Below are 18987 nucleotides of genomic sequence, written 5' to 3'. Positions count from 1 at the left end.
ACCCAGTTGTCCATAGCAACCAATCCGATTGCTCCTTTCGTTTTGCAGAGGCCTTGTTAAAAATGAAAGAAGCGAGCGGATTGGTTGCTATGGGTAACTGGTCGACTGACTTTTCCTCGGCACTAGTTTTGATGAATCTCCCCCCATGTCCTGTACCGGGATACCACAATAATGGATAGTGAATTGAAGATCTGTAACACTAAATCAGGTCTGGATAAAGGGATGGTCTTCTTAAAGGGGTGGTCTTCTTAAAGGGGTGGTCTTCTGGAAAGGTGGAGAGGTTTAACATTATACAGTATAAACCAGATCTGCTTATAGCTGTATCAATTTCTGCACAGGCATAATGTCAGAAATCATATAATAATCCTTGCAATGGTGGCCATTTGGTTGCTGTACTGAGCAGAAGTACCATTCAGTAGCTTGGGAAAGTGTTAGTGGGTTTTCCCGCTGTGTATTTGAAAGTGGGCGGGCTCTTCTCGGCTGTCCGCAGCAGATTTTCCGCGGCGGAATGTACTCTGTGGAAAATCCGCCGCAAGCCCTATTGAAGTCAGTAGGGACTGAGGCGGATTTTCCGCAGCATAAATTCCTCCGCGGAAAATCTGCTGCGGACAGCCGAGAAGAGCCTGCCCACTTTCAAATACGCACCGAAATACCCGCTAAAAAATCTGCGTGTGTGAATGTACCCTTAAAAGGTTTTTTTTTTATTATTATTATTTTTTTTTTTGGGGGGGGGGGATAAAAGGGGTACTCCGGGGGAAAAAATTTTTTTTAATCAACTGGTATCATACAGTTAAACAAATATGTAAATTACTTTTATTTAAAAATCTTAATCCTTCCAGTACTTATCAGCTGCTGTATGTGTGGTTTCCCGGTACCGCATCTTATACGGTACCTATGTATGTGTGGGTCCCCATAGCCCGAGTCCCTAGGACGTAGGGATCCCTGTTGTGTAGCCTACCCCTTGTCGCCTCTATTCCAACTAATAGCCTAGTAATGTATGTAAGGTTGATGTAAATATAGTAATATATGTAAATAAATGGTTAATTACCTGTTCCATAGCGTTGCAGGACCTGCAGGTCACGTGACTAGGTAAACTCTATGGTATTCTGCTTAAGGACCTTTGGAGGCCCTGTGACATAAGCAATCCCATTACTCTCTGTAATGGTGAGTGACGGATGTTCGGACCAATCGGATTCACCCCGCCCCCTGCCGATATAAGGGAGCGGCGGCCATCTTTTCTCTCTCTTGTTCCTGGGCTGTCAAACAAGAAGGATCTGCGCAGCAACTATCGCAGTGAGTTAGGCCCGAGCCTTGCGGCAACGGCTGAGTAATTCAGAATAGAGAGTGTATCAATTCCCAGACACTCTGCAGCATCACCGGACCTAATAAAACCCCTAAATCCGGACGGATCTGCAAATATCTACCCTAATTTCAGAGACTGTCTAAATAGCTCAAGGTCCGCAACAACTGTCAGTCACTGATCAATATAAGGACTGTTTGTACGAGACTGTTACTGTGCATTGGATGTATCGCAAGCACTTAAGTAAAGTTGTTCAAGTTCAATCTCCTTGTGGACCTTCAGTCATAATAGGCCGGATAGGCCGGAGCATTACCTTAGCATATCAGCCCTCAGCCTGGCATCACAAACTATAGGGTTAACATTAACCCCTCATATACCGGTACCATACCACCACTACCATACACCCCCCAAGGGCTACCACATATGCTCCAGAGGAAGGCCCCTTTCACACAGCCGTCAAAGTCTCTTATTTTTTTCCTGACTTTAACCCCTTAAGGACCAAGGACGTACCGGTACATCCTTGGTCCTGCTCTCCTGATATAACTCGGGGTTACACAGTAACCCCGCGTCATATCATGGCGGGCCCGGCGTCATAGTGAAGCCGGGACCCGCTTCTAATAGCGTGCAGCGCCGATCGCGGCGCCGCGCGCTATTAACCCTTTAGCCGCGCGCTCAGAGCTGAGCCGTGCGGCTAAAAGCGAAACCGAAAGTTGCCGGCTAGCTCAGTGGGCTGTTCGGGATAGCCGCGGCGAAATTGCGGCATCCCGAACAGCTTACAGGACAGCGGGAGGGCCCCTACCTGCCTCCTCGCTGTCCGATCGCCGAATGACTGCTCAGTGCCTGAGATCCAGGCATGAGCAGTCATGCGGCAGAATCGTCGATCACTGGTTTCCTATGAGAAACCATTGATCAATGATGAAGATCAGTGTGTGCAGTGTTATAGGTCCCTATGGGATAACAATGATCAGTGTGTGCAGTGTTATAGGTCCCTATGGGATAACAATGATCAGTATAAGAGATCAGTGTATGCAGTGTTATAGGTCCCTATGGGAGCTATAACACTGCAAAAAAAAAGTGGAAAAAAAAAAAGTGAATAAAGATCATTTAACTCCTCCCCTATTAAAAGTTTGAATCACCCCCCTTTTCCAATAAAAAAAAAAAAACACAGTGTAAATAAAAATAAAAATAAACATATATGGTATCACCGCGTGCGGAAATGTCCGAATTATATAAATATATCATTAATTAAACCACTCGGTCAATGGCGTGCGCGCAAAAAAATTCCAAAGTCCAAAATAGTGCATTTTTGTTCACTTTTTATTTCATTTAAAAATGAATAAAAAAGCGATCAATAAGTCCTATCAATGCAATAATTGTACCGTTAAAAACTTCAGATCACGGCGCAAAAAATGAGCCCTCATACCGCCCCATACACGGAAAAATAAAAAAGTTATAGGGGGTCAGAAGATGACAATTTTAAACGTATTAATTTTCCTGCATGAAGTTATGATTTTTTCCAGAAGTACGACAAAATCAAACCTATATAAGTAGGGGATCATTTTAATCGTCTGGACCTACAGAATAATGATAAGGTGTAATTTTTACCGAAAAATGTACTACATAGAAACGGAAGCCCCCAAAAGTTACAAAACGGCATTTTTTTTTCAATTTTGTCGCACAATGATTTTTTTTTCTGTTTCACCGTAGATTTTTGGGCAAAATGACTGACGTCCTTACAAAGAAGAATTGGTGGCGCAAAAAATAAGCCATCATATGGATTTTTAGGTGCAAAATTGAAAGAGTTATGATTTTTTAAAGGCAAGGAGCAAAAAACGAAAATGCAAAAACGGAAAAACCCCGGTCCTTAAGGGGTTAAAGGCCGTTCTCATGACGGGTCCCGGCGGCTCCCATTTACAATTATGGGGTCTGCCAGGCTCTGTTATGAATAGCGGGAGAAAAAGACGGCACAAGCAATAGTTTTTCTCCCGCTATTCTGCCCGGCTCTCCCGACGGCCATCACACCGCCGTGTGCTAACGGCAGCGTGAAAGAAGCCAAAGTTGTGTAGTTCTTTCCAGTCTGACCACAGTGCTCTCTGCTGACACCTCTGTCCGTGTCAGGAACTGTCCAGAGTAAGTTTGCTATGGGGATTTTCTTCTACTCTGGACAGTTCCTGACACGGACAGAGGTGTCAGCAGAGAGCACTGTGGTCAGACTGGAAAGAACTACACAACTTCCTCCGTAATATACAGCAGCTGATAAGTCCTGGAAGGATTAAGATTTTTTTTTTCTTTAATAGAAGTCATTTACAAATCTGTATAACTTTCTGGAACCAGTTGATATGAAAAAAAATTGTTTTCCATTGGAGTACCCCTTTTATCATTCATCAAGGCCCCAATTGGCCTATATTTTTGCGAAATCGCAGGACACAGCGTTCGCCATATTTACGATACAACCTTTTCCTGCCTGTATGGCTTTATGGACTAGCGTATCAAGCGGCCATTTTGTGGGCGTGCTTTTTCTAGGCGCACAGTTTATACACGGATTTATGATGCGAGTTTTGCGCAACGGCCACACCAGGCCCCACCGGGCTGACTGACAAGTGCGCTCCACATGAGCTCTGTAAACTTTAGCCGGCATTTAAATGTAGGCGGAAAAAGAAGAAAAAAAAAACGTAAGTCGCAAATTTTAATAAAGGACCCACTAGGTGACCTTCTACAGCACACCACGGTATACGACGGCTGCGTCGTACTGAATAAGCGCACTGAATAGACTGCTATGCTGTGGTGATCACATGACCCATTCCCAATCCGATATCCGTCATGTTCGGCGTTGGCGAGACCTGTTCAGTAAAACAGACCAAAACTAACACGAACCGCGCCAAATGTGTCATTTTATACATTTTTTAAGTAAAATATTGGGGTTCAGGAACTGCGGCCCTGCGGTGGCGCAAGAAAATGACTGGTGAATTGCGCCAAAGTCATTGTTGTATTGAAATAATGAGATATTTTATGTAAAGTATGGCCACAGGCTATGTCTCACTACCTGTGGATGCAAAACTACAACTCCCATCATGCCCTGACAGCCTTCGGCTGTCAGGGCATGATGGGAGTTGTAGTTTTGCAGTAGCTGGAGTGAAACCGGTAGTGAGACACGGATAAGGGACATGACGCGGTTATAAAGACAGGAAGAGGCGTGTACCAATGACGTCACTCGCCGCCTCACGTCTTGATGGACGGACCGATTAGCCAATCAGCGGAACGGGGCGTGGTTCTATTACGGCAAAAACCTCATAGCGCGTCGCTTGGGGGCGTGGCTTATCAGCCCCGTTGCTCCCTGGGAAAAAAACAAACATGGCGACTTCCTTGAGAAGCGAGTGACCTGTGTATGTGCTGGAGGTAACTGTGTGCGGTTTATTAGGGCCGGGTATGGTTCTGGGATGATTGTAGGACTACAACTCCCAGCATGCAGTGACAGCCAGCTGGTAATTGTAGTTCTACACCAGGTGGGGTAAGAATTGGGACTGCAAAGCGGACACTAAGTTATAAAGAGTCTCAATTTAACCCCTTCACGACCCCCAAATTTTAATATGTGACTTACGTTTTGTTTTCCCTACTCACCTTCTAAGACCCCCCCCCCCCCCATACAATTATTGTTTTAACGCTGTTTTAGGGTTAAATGTTTGCGGGACAGGTTGTACTTTCCATTGGCGCACTTTATTTTATCATGTAATGTATTACGAAGCAATAAAGATGTGTAAAAATGGAAAAAAAAATTGCGCAATTTTTTGGGCCTTATATATATATATTTTTTTTTTGGAGAAGTCACAATACAGCAAAACTGACATGCTAACTTTATTCTCTGGGTCAGTACGAGTCCAATGATACCAAACATAGAGCTTGTTTCGCTTTATGGTTAACCCTTTGGGGACGGAGGGTTTTTCCGTTTTTTGGAACTTTAGTTTTTTCCTCCTTACCTTTTTAAAATCCTAACCCTTTTAATTTTGCACCTAAAAATCCACATGATGGCCTATTTTTTGTGCCACCAATTCTACTTTGTAATGACGTCAGTCATTTTACCCAAAAATCTATGGCGAAACGGGGGGAAAAAAAAATCGTTGTGCGACAAAATTGAAGAAAAAATGCCATTTTGTAACTTTTGGGGGCTTCCGTTTCTACGCAGTGCATATTTCGGTAAAAATGACACCTTATCATTATTCTGTAGGTCCATACGGTTAAAATGATACCCTACTTATATAGGTTTGATTTTGTCGTACTTCTGGAAAAAAAATCATAGCTACATACACGAAAATTCTTCTGACCCCTATAACTTTTTTATTTTTCCTTGTATGGTGCAGTATGAGGACTCATTTTTTGCGCCGTGATCTGAAGTGTTTAGCAGGGACCATTTATGTATTGATCAGACTTTTTGATCACTTTTTCTTAATTTTTTGATGATATAAAAAGTGACCAAAAATACGCTATTTTAGACTTTGTAATTTTTTGCCGCATACACCATTGACCGTTTAACAATATATTTTTTTAATTCGGACATTTCCGCACGCGGCGATACCACATATGTTTTTTTTTATTTACATTGTTTTATTTTTTTAAAATGGGAAAAGGGGGGTGATTCAAACTTTTATTAGGGAAGGGGTTAAATGATCTTAACTTTTTTTTTCTTTTTTTTTTTTGCAATGTTATAGCTCCCATAGGAGACTATAACACTGCACACACTGATCTTTTACACTGATTATTGTTATCCCATAGGGGGCTATAACACTGCACACACTGATCTTTTACACTGATTATTGTTATCCCATAGCGGACTATAACACTGCACACACTGATCTTTTACACTGATTATTGTTATCCCATAGCGGACTATAACACTGCACACACTGATCTTTTACACTGATTATTGTTATCCCATAGGGGGCTATAACACTGCACACACTGATCTTTTACACTGATTATTGTTATCCCATAGGGGGCTATAACACTGCACACACTGATCTTTTACTTTGATCAATGGTCTCTCTTAGGAAACCATTGATCAATGATTCTGCCGCTTGACTGCTCATGCCTGGATCTCAGGCACTGAGCAGTCATTCGGTGATACCAGGAGGCAGGTAAGGGACCCTCCTGCTGTCCTACAGCTGTTTGGGATGCCGCGATTTTGCCTCGGCAATCCCGAACAGCTCCCTGAGCTAACCGGCATTAGTTTACTTTCACTTTAGACGCGGCATTCAACTTTGAACGTCGCGTCTAAAGGGTTAATAGCGTGCGGCACCGCGATCAGTGTTGCACGCTATTAGCCACGGGTCCCGGCCGTTGTTAGAGGCCGGGCCCGACCCGCTATGACGCGGGGCCACAGCGTGGCCCTGTGTTATAGAAAGGAAGTGGGCGAAGGGCGTACAGGTACGCCCTCCGTTCCCAACAGGTTAAAGACCAGGCCATTATCATTTTTGCGCTTTTGTTTTTTCCTCATCACCTTCTAAAAATCCTAACGCTTTCAATTTTCCACCTACAGACCCATATGAGGCTTGGTGTTTTTTGTGCCACCAATTTAACGTGGTAATGGCCACAATCATTACACCACAAAATCAATGGTGAAACCAAGAAAAAATGATGTGTTGTGCAAAATTGAACACAACACAAGTTTGTAACTTTTGGGGGCTTCCGTTACTATGCAGTGCACTTTTTGGTAAAAATGACACCTTATATTTATTCTGTAGGTCCATACAATTCAAATTGATACTCAATTTATATAGGTTTGATTTTGTTTTACTTCTTTTAAAACTTTTTGCACAAAAAATTTGCATCTGAAAAAATGTCTTCTGACCCCTATAACTTTTTTATTTTTACGTATACGGAGATGTGTGAGGGCTTAGTTTTTTGCGCCGTGATCTGTAGTTTTTATTGGTACAATTTGTTTTGTTGGGCCTTTTATTTTATTTTTTATTTTTAGTCACTATAGGGGACTATTACATGCAATCCTTGGATTGTATACACTGCTTAATGCTATACCATACCATAGCATTGATCAGTGTTATCGGTGCTCTGCTGCTCCAGCCCGCCATGGCTGACTGGAGCTTCATACCATCAATCAGATGGCGAGGAGGCAGGTTAGGGCCCTCGCACCATCCTCTCCACTTATCGGGTAACTACGGTAACCGTGATTTCCGGCATTAGACACGGGTCAACTTGCTATAACTTACACTCAGCTCCTGAGCCCGTGTCATAGAAGGGGAGGTGTAAAAAAAAAAAAATTGGTTTATTGATGTTTATCACTTTTTTTTTAATTCTTATCTGGTATGTGATGTGATCAAAAATCTGCAATTTTGACATTCGATTTTTTTTTTTGCATTTGTTGTGTACAGTGCGAGATCAGGAATGTAATAATGTAATAGTTCGGACAATTACGCATGCTGTGATACCAAAAATGATTTAGTTGATATTTATTTATTTTTTTATTGGGAAAAGTAGGTTGAATAACATTTTTAATAAAATGTAGATTTTTTTTTTATACTTTTTAAAAAAAATGTTAAAATTTTTTTAAATTGTTTGCACTTTTGCTGTTTTGTAATGTAATCTTCCCTTTTTTGTTTTTCAGGTTGTGTGACTGATCAACTGTATACATTTTGTTGTCATTTAAGATGTGGGCTGTGACCCGGCTGCTGTGGGGGAGCGGCCCCCTCGTGTCTCAGGCGTCCCGCTCATTTTCTCTTGGTGAGTTCTACTGAAAATTGATATGATCAGAACATGCTGAAGTGTATGGATGTTCTGATATAGTTACCAGAACCTCCATAACCCTCAGAATGAAACAAAAAAATGATTTATGGGGAGATTTATCAAAACCTGTGTAGGGGAAGAGCAGTGCAGTTGCCCATAGCAACCAGTTAGATCACTTTTTCATTTTTAGAGTCCTGTGAAAAATGAAAGAAGCGATCTGATTGGTTGCTGTGCTCTTCCTCTACTCAGGTTTTGATAAATCTCCCCCTTTAGTCCTCAGAATATCCTTAGAAACACTGTGTAGTGTTTCTAAGACGTTATGTATCAATGGTCTTTTGTAAATGAAAAATAAGACTAAATATATAGTATTCTGTAGAGATGAGCAAACTTACAGTAAATTCGATTCGTCACGAACTTCTCGGCTCGGCAGTTGATGCCTTTTCCGGCATAAATTAGTCCAGCTTTTATGTGCTCCCGTGGGCTGGAAAAGGTGGATACATTCCTAGCAGACTCTTTCCTAGGACTGTATTCACCTTTTCCAGCCAACCGGAGCACCTGAAGGCTGAACTAATTTATGCAGGAAAAGTCAGCAACTGCCGAGCCGAGAAGTTCGTGACGAATCGAATTTACTGTAAGTTCGCTCATCTCTAGTCTTCTGATATGAATATATTAGTATTATATTAATAGACTAATAATGAAATGAAGATACAAAAAAATAATAGAAAATAAATAAAAATTAGAAGAAAAATCTAAAGATAATATGCAGTAGAAGGATATGTCATTATTTATGTCTTTAATCTTATAAAATTGAATAATAAGCCAAACCTCAGGGCCCTTATGGTCAGCTATTTATTAAAATTACACGCTTCAATTTGAATGGGCACTGTCAGATCCAAAAAGTTTTTGTATGTTGTTACTGATGAAAAATACTGATGGAAAATACATGCAACTGTCTCCACTGAGCGGTGAGTGCACGTACGTGCTTCTTTATTTGTTAATATTGATACTTCATACTCTGTGTATGTGCACCCCGCAGTACAGGTGTAGTTTGCCTTTTGTGTGCTCTCCCTTCTTCCTATCTTACTGTTGGAAGATTTGTAAATTACTTCTATTAAAAAATCTTAATCCTTTCAGTACTTATGAGCTGCTGAAGTTGAGTTGTTCTTTTCTAAGTGCTCTCTGAGGACACCTGTCTCGGTAACTGTCCAGAGTAGAAGCAAATCCCCATAGCAAACCTCTTCTACTCTGTGCAGTTCCCGAGACAAGCAGAGATGTCAGCAGAGAGCTTTGTTGCCAGACAGAAAAGAACAACTCAACTTCAGCAGCTGATAAGTATTGGAAGGATTAAGATTTTTTTAATAGAAGTGAGTCATGGACAAGAGATGACTCATGGACAAGGCTGCATGAGCAGATGCACCAATCGCCTCCCACCACAAGGGAGGGACACGCCCCCCTCCCACCACACACCAATCACCTTCCACCACCACAAGGAGGGACACCCCCCCCCTTCCACCACACACCAATCACCTCCCACCACCACAAGGAGGGACACGCCCCCCTCCCACCACACACCAATCACCTCCCACCACCACAAGGAGGGACACGCCCCCTTCCCCTGAGAGGTAATTTTTATAATATGTGATAGAGGAATAACAATTAAATGTACATGGCCAGGATTAGATACTGAATAACATTTATTTATTTTGTGGCATCTGACAGGTACACTTCAAGTTCTATGAAATGATAACCTACTCAGAAAAAAAAAACACTACTCAGTATATGCAATACAATCTGGAACAATATATAGTTACAATTCATTAAAGGGGTACTCTGGTGGAAAACTTTTTTTTATTTTTTATTTTATTTTTAAATCAACTGGTGCCAGAAAGTTAAACAGATTTGTAAATGACTTCTATTTAAAAATCTTAATCCTTCCAGTATTTATTAGCTGCTGAATACTGCAGAGGAAATTCTTTTCTTTTTGGAACACAGAGCTCTCTGCTGACATCATGACCACAGTGCTCTCTGCTGACATCTCTGATTTTTGAAATAGAAGTAATTTACAAATCTGTTTAACTTTCTGGCACCAGTTGATAAAAAAAAAAAATGTTTTTAATTTCCTCCGGAGTACCCCTTTAAGTTTTATGGATGGCCTTTATTATTGTCTTAGGTTACAATATTAATCAGTTTGTATCAGACGCCGCAGAATTAATAGCAGAACAAGCTGAAATAGGATGAGAAATCCCATACTGAAATGGCAGCGAACAGTAACTAACAATCCTAAATAAATGATAGTTATTGGTTGTAAAGTTTTACCCCCATGGGTAGCTATAGTAGATATTGGAATAACAATAGTTGATTTTAGCTAGAATGAAGGGGGAGGGGTCTGAAATAAAGGGGTCACAAATGGTGGAGGCCATTTATAGGGTTACATCCTGCTGACATGTTCCCTTTAACCCCTTAAAGGGGTTGTGCGCTGCCCTGCCTTTCGGAGCTCCGCACGCAGCGTCCGGAAGTTCATTACTCCGAACGCTGAGTGCGGGCTTTCGTGTTCGCGGCCGCCGGGCGTGACATCACGCCCGGCCCCCTCGTCACGCCGCCCCCTCAATGAAAGTCTGTGGGAAGGGGGCTTTGGTAAAGGGGGCGGACGGCCGCGAACACGGAAGCCCACACACAGCGTTCGGAGTAATGAACTTCTGGACGCTGCGTGCGGAGCTCTGAAAGGCAGGGCAGCGCACAACCCCTTTAAGGACCAAGCCCATTTCCACCTTAAGGACCAGGCCAGTTTTATTTTTGCGTTTTCGTTTTTTCCACCTCCGCCTTCTAAAATCCACAACTCGTTTATATTTCCATTGCAGACCCATATAAGGGCTTGTTTTTTCCGTGACCAATTGTACGTTGTAATGAAACCTCTCATTATACCATAAAATGTGCGGTGAACCCCAAAAAAAAAAATTTTAGGGCGGAAATTTCAATGAAAACCACAATTTTGCGCATTTTGGAGGGTTTTGTTTTCACACTATATACACTTTTTGGTAAAAATTACATGTGTTCTTTATTCTGTGGGTCAATACGATTAAAATGATACCCATCGCTAGATACTGTTATATTTTTGTACCGCTTAAAAAAAAAAAATCTAAAACTTTTTGTACAAAATCAGTAATCTAAAATCGCCCTATTTTGACCACCTATAACTTTTTTAAATTTTTCCATATATAGGGCGGTATGAGGTTAATTTTTTGCGCCGTCATCTGTACTTTTTATCGATACCACATTTGCATATATAAAACTTTTAGATCATTTTTTTATTTTTTTTAAATAAAATGTGACAAAAAAGCTGCATTTTGGACTTTTTAAATTTTTTACTTTTACGCCATTCACCGTACGGGATCATTAACATTATATTTTGATAGTACGGACATTTACGCACGTATGTTTATATAAAAAAAATGACGCTTTTTGGGGGTAAAATGGGAAAAATGCTTTTTATGTCCCCATAGGGGACTATCTATAGCAATCCTTTGATTGCTAATACTGTTCAGTATTATCGGTGATCTTCTGCTCGATCTCAGACCAGAGCAGGAGACCCCAGGAGACGGCCGGAGCCAGGTGAGGGGACCTCCGGCCGCGATGCTGGATGATCGGATCGCTGCGGCAGCGCTGCGGGCGATCCGATCATCCATTCAAAATACCGCAATGCCGCAGATGCCGTGATCTGTATTGATCACGGCATCTGAGGGGTTAATGGCGGACATCCGTGCGATCCTGGATGTCGGCCATTACGGGCGGGTCCCCGACTGCTACTAGCAGCCGGAACCTGCCGTGTATGGCGCGTGCACCGTTCCGATGCTCGCGGTCATACACAGGACGTAAATGTAGTCCCGCCAAACCAGGACGTACATTTACGTCCATGGTCGTTAAAGGGGTACTCCGGTGGAAAACTTTTTTTTTTAATCAACTGGTGACAGAAAGTTAAACAGATTTGTAAATGACTTCTATTAAAAAATCTTTACCCTTCCTGTACTTTTTAGCAGCTGCGTGCTACAGAGGAAATTCTTTTCTTTTTTAATCTCTTTTTGGTCTTGTCCACAGTGCTCTCTGCTGACACCTGATGCCCAAATCGGGAACTGTCCAGAGCAGGAGAAAATCCCCATAGCAAACCTATCCTGCTCTGGACAGATCCTGACACGGACAGAGGTGTCGGCAGAGAGCAGTATGGACAAGACGAAAAAGAAATTCAATGCACGCAGCTGCTAAAAAGTACTGGAAGGGTAAAGATTTTTTAATAGAAGTCATTTACAAATCTGTTTAACTTTCTGGCACCAGTTGATTAAAAAAAAAAAAAAAAAGTTTTCCACCGGAGTTCCCCTTTAAAGGGAACCTGTCAACAGGATGTAACCCTATAAATGGCCTCCACCATTTGTGACCTGAAAAGGTCTTTCTTGTATAGTTATATCCATTGGTCAGTTGTAGCGCTGCACATCTTATGAAAAACTTACTTGCGTGCTGTAGGTCAGTGTTTCCTAACCTAGTGTGCCTCCAGCTGCTGCAAAACTACAACTCCCAGCATGCACGGACAGCCTTTGGCCGGGAAACACTTCTCTAGGTAAATGGAGGACCAAGTGACCGCTGGGTGTGTCAAGACCAACTAAGAGTCCAGGTCAGTCATTGCAAAGGCCGACGTTGGGATTAGTTTGGTCTAGGACCTACCACCTGTGATGTGGATGGGGGTCCCAAGACCCCCTGTCTGGAAGCTGTAGTAGTCGACATAGACCACATAGTAAAGCAGACCAGATATAGTGGGGGTCTATTCAGTGTCTACCTGCCGGACACTTTTGGGGATCATCACCTCCGTTGGCTGTTCGGGCATGCTGGGAGTTGTAGTTTTGCAACAGCTGGAGGGACCCTGCTTGGGAAACGCTGTAATAGAGGCACGTCAAAAGTTTTGATCTATCAGGGTCTGGGTGTTCAGATAATGACTGATCACTAGAACGAGGGACGCCTGTAACTGAGCACTTCCTTCTTTCCCACTTTCTGTGGCGGTAGAGAACACGCTCAGCGCACACTTCTCCTGGCTTGTTCTAGCGATCGGTCAGACCCCCACTGACCGAACTTTTGACTTGCCTCCGCATCATGCAAATTTTTTTTATTTTAAAGGGGCACTCCGGCGCTTAGACATCTTATCCCCTCTTATCTAAAGGATAGGGGATAAGATGCCTGACCGCGGGGGTCCCGCCGCTGGGGACCCCCCCGTGATCTTGCACGCTGCACCCCGTTTAAAATCAGCGTGTTCGCTCCGGGTCTGATTACTGTCTATCACGGGGCCGGAGCATTGTGACGTCAAGGCTCCACCCTGTGTGACATCACGCTCCGCCCCCCATAATGCAAGCCTATGGGAGGGGGTGTGACAGCTGTCACGCCACCTCCCATAGGCTTGCATTGAGGGGGCGGAGCCTTGACGTCACAACGCTCTGGCCCCGTGATCGACAGTAATCAGACCCGGAGCGAACACGCTTCGGGGACTGATTTTAAACGGGATGCGGCCCCCGCGATCAGGCATCTTATCCCCTATCCTTTGGCGCTTCATAGCATCACTTAGCGCACAGCGCTGTACATTTACGGCGTGGCTGTGACACAAGCGCGGTCCTGGTGGCCGTCAGCAGCGATCGCGCTGATGTCTGCCATTAACCCCTCAGGTGCTGTGATCAATACAGATCTGCAGCAGTGCAGCACTTATAATGGCTGATCTGATCGCCCACGGCACTGCCGCAGGAATCCCCTCACCTGCATCTGTCTCCCGGGGTCTTCTGCGCTGATCTGCCTTCCAGCAGACCAGAGCAGAAGATGACCGATAATACTGATCAGTGCTATGCCCCATGCTTAGCACTGAACAGTGTTAGCAATCTATGCTATAAATAGTTCCCTATGGGGACTAAAAAAGTGTAAAATATATGTAAAATAAAGTTTGAAAAAAATGTGAAAGGGCCCCTCCCCCAATAAAGTTTTAAATCACCCCTTTTAATACAAAATCATCCATATTAATACAAAAAAGCATTAAAAAAAAAAAAATAATAAACATATTTGGTATCGTTGTGTGCGCAAATGTCCGAACTATGAAAAATATGTTAATGATCCCCTACGGCGAACGGTGTAAACGTTAAAAAAAAAAAAGTAAAATATTTTAGCTTTTTTGTCACATCAAACTGCAATTTTTTTTTATAAAAAGCAATCAAAAAGTCACATATACGCACGTACTGATTTTGTAGGAAAAAAAGTGTTTGAGATTTCTTAAAAGCAGTACAATAATAGAAATGTATGTATCCAGGGGAATCATTTTAATTGTACTGACCCAGAGAATAAAGAACACATGTCATTTTTACTGTAAAGTGTACAGCGCAAAAACGAAACCCCTCCAAATTTGCCAAATTTTAGGGTAAAATGAGTGATGTCATTACAAAGTACGACTGGTCACGCAAAAAACAAGCCCCATATGGGTCTGGGAATGGAAATATAAAAGTTATGAATTTTAGAAGGCGAGGAAGAAAAAACAAAAACGCAAAAATAAAATCGGCCTGGTCCTTAAGGGGTTAAAGAGATAGTGCCCATTTAAGAAATGTTTTCGCCGTAACCTCTTGATTAAACGAAGCAGATTTATGACATGTTCCCAGTCCCTGTGAAACAGAAGGTCGATCCCAGTAATAACCGGTCTCCATTGTGTCTTGTAGGGAGCTGCAGTCGTGCCCGGAGTTGCATGCCGCAACCGAAGAATGTAGATCGCTGGAACGAAAAGAGAGTGCAGTTTGGTGTTTATGATAATATCGGAATTTTGGGTGAGTCAAGGCTGCATAGAAGAATAAATCCAGTAGAGCAGTGGTCTCCAACCTATAGGTCTTAGCGAAAGCTGAACGTCAGCTGTCTGGGCTTGTGTAGGGTCAAAGAGCTACAGGTTTGAGATCATTGCTTAATGGCCGTATCTATAAACACTGCCTGATGTGATGTTGGGCATAGAAAGACGCTGCTGTCAAGTCAACCGTCCAGTGCCCAGCCTGTGTTGTACCCATCTGTGCTCCCGTTTGTCTGTTATCTTCCTTGTTCTGACTGCAGGCTTGGTGCACGGCAGGAAGTCTGATGCCGATGTCACCGCTGCTGCTTCCCCAACCCTGCTTGTAGCCAGCGGTCATGTCAACCTGCTCCTGCCGTGCACCAAGCCTGCCGCCATGTTAAGGAAGATAACAGACGAACGGGAGCACGGATGTAGGACAGGTAAGTATCGTTATCATCTGTGTCACTCGCAGTACACGCCTGTACCAACAGGTTAGTGATGACAGGTTCCCTTTTAAAGGTAAACTGACAGCCGGTTCACCCACACTTAAAGGGGTACTCCGGCGCTTAGACATCTTATCCCCTATGCAAAGGATAGGGGATAAGATGCCTGATCACGGGGGTCCCACAGCTGGGGACCCCGTGATCTTGCACGCTGCACCCCAGTTAAAATCAGTCCCCGGAGCATGTTCGTTCCGGGTCTGATTACCAGCGACCAAGGGGCAGGCGGCGTGTGATGTCACGCCTCCGCCCCCGTGTGAGGTCACGCCTCCGCCCCCGTGTGAGGTCACGCCTCCGCCCCCGTGTGAGGTCACGCCTCCGCCCCCGTGTGAGGTCACGCCTCCGCCCCTGTGTGAGGTCACGCCTCCGCCCCCGTGTGAGGTCACGCCTCCGCCCCCGTGTGAGGTCACGCCTCCGCCCCCGTGTGAGGTCACGCCTCCGCCCCCGTGTGAGGTCACGCCTCCGCCCCCGTGTGAGGTCACGCCTCCGCCCCCGTGTGAGGTCACGCCTCCGCCCCCGTGTGAGGTCACGCCTCCGCCCCCGTGTGAGGTCACGCCTCCGCCCCCGTGTGAGGTCACGCCTCCGCCCCCGTGTGAGGTCACGCCTCCGCCCCCGTGTGAGGTCACGCCTCCGCCCCCGTGTGAGGTCACGCCTCCGCCCCCGTGTGAGGTCACGCCTCCGCCCCCGTGTGAGGTCACGCCTCCGCCCCCGTGTGAGGTCACGCCTCCGCCCCCGTGTGAGGTCACGCCTCCGCCCCCGTGTGAGGTCACGCCTCCGCCCCCGTGTGAGGTCACGCCTCCGCCCCCGTGTGAGGTCACGCCTCCGCCCCCGTGTGAGGTCACGCCTCCGCCCCCGTGTGAGGTCACGCCTCCGCCCCCGTGTGAGGTCACGCCTCCGCCCCCGTGTGAGGTCACGCCTCCGCCCCCGTGTGAGGTCACGCCTCCGCCCCCGTGTGAGGTCACGCCTCCGCCCCCGTGTGAGGTTACGCCTCCGCCCCCGTGTGATATGTTTAACTCAGAGACAGCCAGGCTGACTTTACTCAGGTTCACCCTCGTTATAACCCACCCTGAGTACAGTGATCCCTCAACTTACAATGGCTTCAACATACAATAGTTTCATCATACAATGGTCTTTTCTGGACCATTGTAACTTGAAACCAGACTCGCCATCTAATGCTACAGATAGTCCAGATCTGTGAAACGTATCAATGGCCGGAAGATCTGACCAATCAGAATGGGCGTTCACTGGTAAAACCCCTGTATTACTGAAGTGTATGCACTGACTGGTGTCTGGTAGCGCCCCCTATAATACAGGGAGGTATTACATGTCCTGTACTACTCTGTACCTGTCCTAGGGTTAGCTGCTCCTTTGGACACCAGGTGAGGGCGACCCCATGTTACATTTTTAGGACACTGTGTACTGTACAGGACCCTGAAGAAGCTCCTGTCCTCTACATAGACAGTGATTACAGCTCCCAGCAGATCTTTCTTACTTTTAAATGTAAGGATTTGCTTTATCTCTATTAATTATCTACTTATTTTTCTTTAATCCTCACTTTTTCCTATTTTTGGTTGACCTTTTGGTGGCTTCAGAACCAGTTTCTAGGTTTCCATAGAGTTATGGTCTCTACATACAATGGATTCAACATACAATGGTCGTCCTGGAACCGATTAATCTTGTAACTTGAGGGACCTCTGTATTGGGCTTAGTGCGGGTGAACCTTGCTGTCAGTTTCCCTTTAAGATGTTCTCAGAGTCTTGACCTGCCATCAGCTCATTCTTTCTGTATGTTACAGGTGACTTTAAAGCCCATCCCAAGCAGTTGATCGTGGGCCCCTTCTGGCTGCGGGGCTGGCGGGGGAACGAGCTGCAGAGATGCATTAGGAAGAAGATGATGATCGGGAGTCGTATGTTCTATGACGAGAGGCATAAACTCAACAAAAGGATCAGCTTTCTGTACAGGAGGTTCAACCGCTACGGCAAACACCGCTGACACCGCCTCATCTGCTGCGGACAAAATAAATTATTACCGTTTCTTTAGTAGTTAGTTTCTATTTCTTTACTCAGCAGCGACAGCGAACTCCTATATTACCACGTGCAGCGCTCCCCCAGATACATAGAGGACGCTGTCCTGACCTCAATTAAATATTCCATTAGTCTGAGGCAGTCTTTCCCAACCAGGGTGCCTCCAGTTGTTGCAAACTACAACTCCCAGCATGCCTGGACAGCCGTTGGCTGTCCAGGCATTCTGGGAGTTGTAGTTTTGCAACAGCTGGAGGCACCCTGGTTGGGAAAGACTGATCTAAGAAAAGGTAAAAGAAATGGTAAACAAGGAATTTTGCAATCAACATGACATTATTAAAGGGGGTTATCCAGGAAAAAAACTTTTATTTATTTATTTATATATATATATATATATATATATATATATATATATTCAACTGGCTCCAGAAAGTTAAGCAGATTTGTAAATTACTTCTATTAAAAAAAAATCTTAATCCTTTCAGTATTTATGAGCTGCTGAAGTTGAGTTGTTCTCCTCGAAGTGCTCTCTAATGACACCTGTCTCGGGAACTGTCCAGAATAGAAGTGAATCCCCATAGCAAGCCTCTTATACTCTGTGCAGTTCCCAAGACAGACAGACAGATGTCAGCAGAGAGCACTGTTGGCAGACAGAAAAAAAAAAAAAAACTGAACTTCAACAGCTGGTAATTATTGGAAGGATTAAGAATTTTTAATAGAAGTAATTTACAATCTGTTTAACTTTCTGGAGCCAGTTGAGATATAAAAATAATTTTTTTCCTGGAATAAACTCTTTAAGTCAGCAGAATCCCATTGAAATCAATAGGAGTCTGCTGCAGCAGAAAGTCCGTGCAGAATTTTTTTGCGAACATTCCGCCTCAGGGTAGGGTCACAGCAAGCAAATCCGCAGTGGGTTTCCCACAGCTACAGTGCCGCAAACGGATTATGTTGCTACCCTATGGGTATGCTTTTTAATTTACTGCTGCGGAAATTCTGGCACCTGCCAACCCAATATGGTGCCTTTAAAACATCCTAATAAAAAAAAAAGGAAGCAGCAAGATCCACAAGGTGCTTCTTTATTTCTGAAACGGTATATGAGGGAAGACGAGAAGAGGTGCCCATAGGGCAGCATAGTACCATTAGTACATAAAGCCAATACGGGGTACATGGACACTCTCCTATAGTGGTTGTGCGAGTACAGGCACAGCACTATTGCAGGAAGCTGCTGTCGTTTTCATGCAACTTCGAGCTAAAATTGAAGAAAATCTAGATGAATAAATCTGGGCCATTGAGTTGCATTTTTATATTATCACTTGATGTGTTACAGGAAAAAAATTTGAAAATATCCAAAAGTATTAATTTTAAAAATGTTCCTCCACTTTGTTTTTTTTCCTCTGAAACACCTAAAGGGTTAAAGAATACCCCTCATGATCTTGTTACAATTTATAATCCTCCCAGTTCACTGCCCCCATCATGATAAACCACCCCCTGCCTTTATTTTAATATTTTTTTTTAGTTTTCTACCTTGATATTGCTCTGTATTCTCTGCTCAGTCAGATTCACAGACTGGGAAGGGGCGTTCCCCAGCAGGCGTGACATCATCTGAAGCCA

The 18987-nt window shown here is 44.2% G+C and overlaps 1 protein-coding gene across 2 annotated transcripts; it reads left to right on the top strand.

Annotated features, from left to right (window-relative positions):
• The first annotated feature begins 78 nt into the window (after positions 1-78).
• MRPL51 (mitochondrial ribosomal protein L51) lies at positions 79-17390 on the top strand. 2 transcript variants are annotated; one of them, XM_056529408.1, is made up of 4 exons: positions 79-208; positions 7914-8029; positions 14758-14862; positions 17151-17390. In XM_056529408.1, the coding sequence occupies exons 2-4, from the start codon at positions 7957-7959 to the stop codon at positions 17345-17347; spliced, it is 375 nt and encodes a 124-aa protein (XP_056385383.1). In that variant the 5' UTR covers positions 79-208; positions 7914-7956; the 3' UTR covers positions 17348-17390. The 2 variants fall into 2 exon arrangements, with proteins under 2 accessions (XP_056385383.1, XP_056385382.1); XM_056529407.1 differs by lacking the exon at positions 79-208 and adding an exon at positions 4548-4696.
• The last annotated feature ends 1597 nt before the right edge of the window (positions 17391-18987 follow it).

This window comes from Hyla sarda, chromosome 7 (genome assembly GCF_029499605.1).
Source record: "Hyla sarda isolate aHylSar1 chromosome 7, aHylSar1.hap1, whole genome shotgun sequence".
Taxonomy (NCBI): Eukaryota; Metazoa; Chordata; class Amphibia; order Anura; family Hylidae; genus Hyla; species Hyla sarda.
Note: the sequence above shows the minus strand (reverse complement) of the source record. Positions and strands in the feature narration are given on the sequence as shown.

What these genes read in the sequence shown, in the direction of transcription:
- MRPL51 (XM_056529408.1), top strand. Translation starts at nt 7,957, where the DNA reads ATGTGGGCTGTGACCCGGCTGCTGTGGGGGAGCGGCCCCCTCGTGTCT. An exon ending in GTCCCGCTCATTTTCTCTTG is followed by an intron (nt 8,030 to 14,757) that starts GTGAGTTCTACT and finishes TGTGTCTTGTAG; the next exon opens with GGAGCTGCAGTCGTGCCCGG. An exon ending in TGATAATATCGGAATTTTGG is followed by an intron (nt 14,863 to 17,150) that starts GTGAGTCAAGGC and finishes TGTATGTTACAG; the next exon opens with GTGACTTTAAAGCCCATCCC.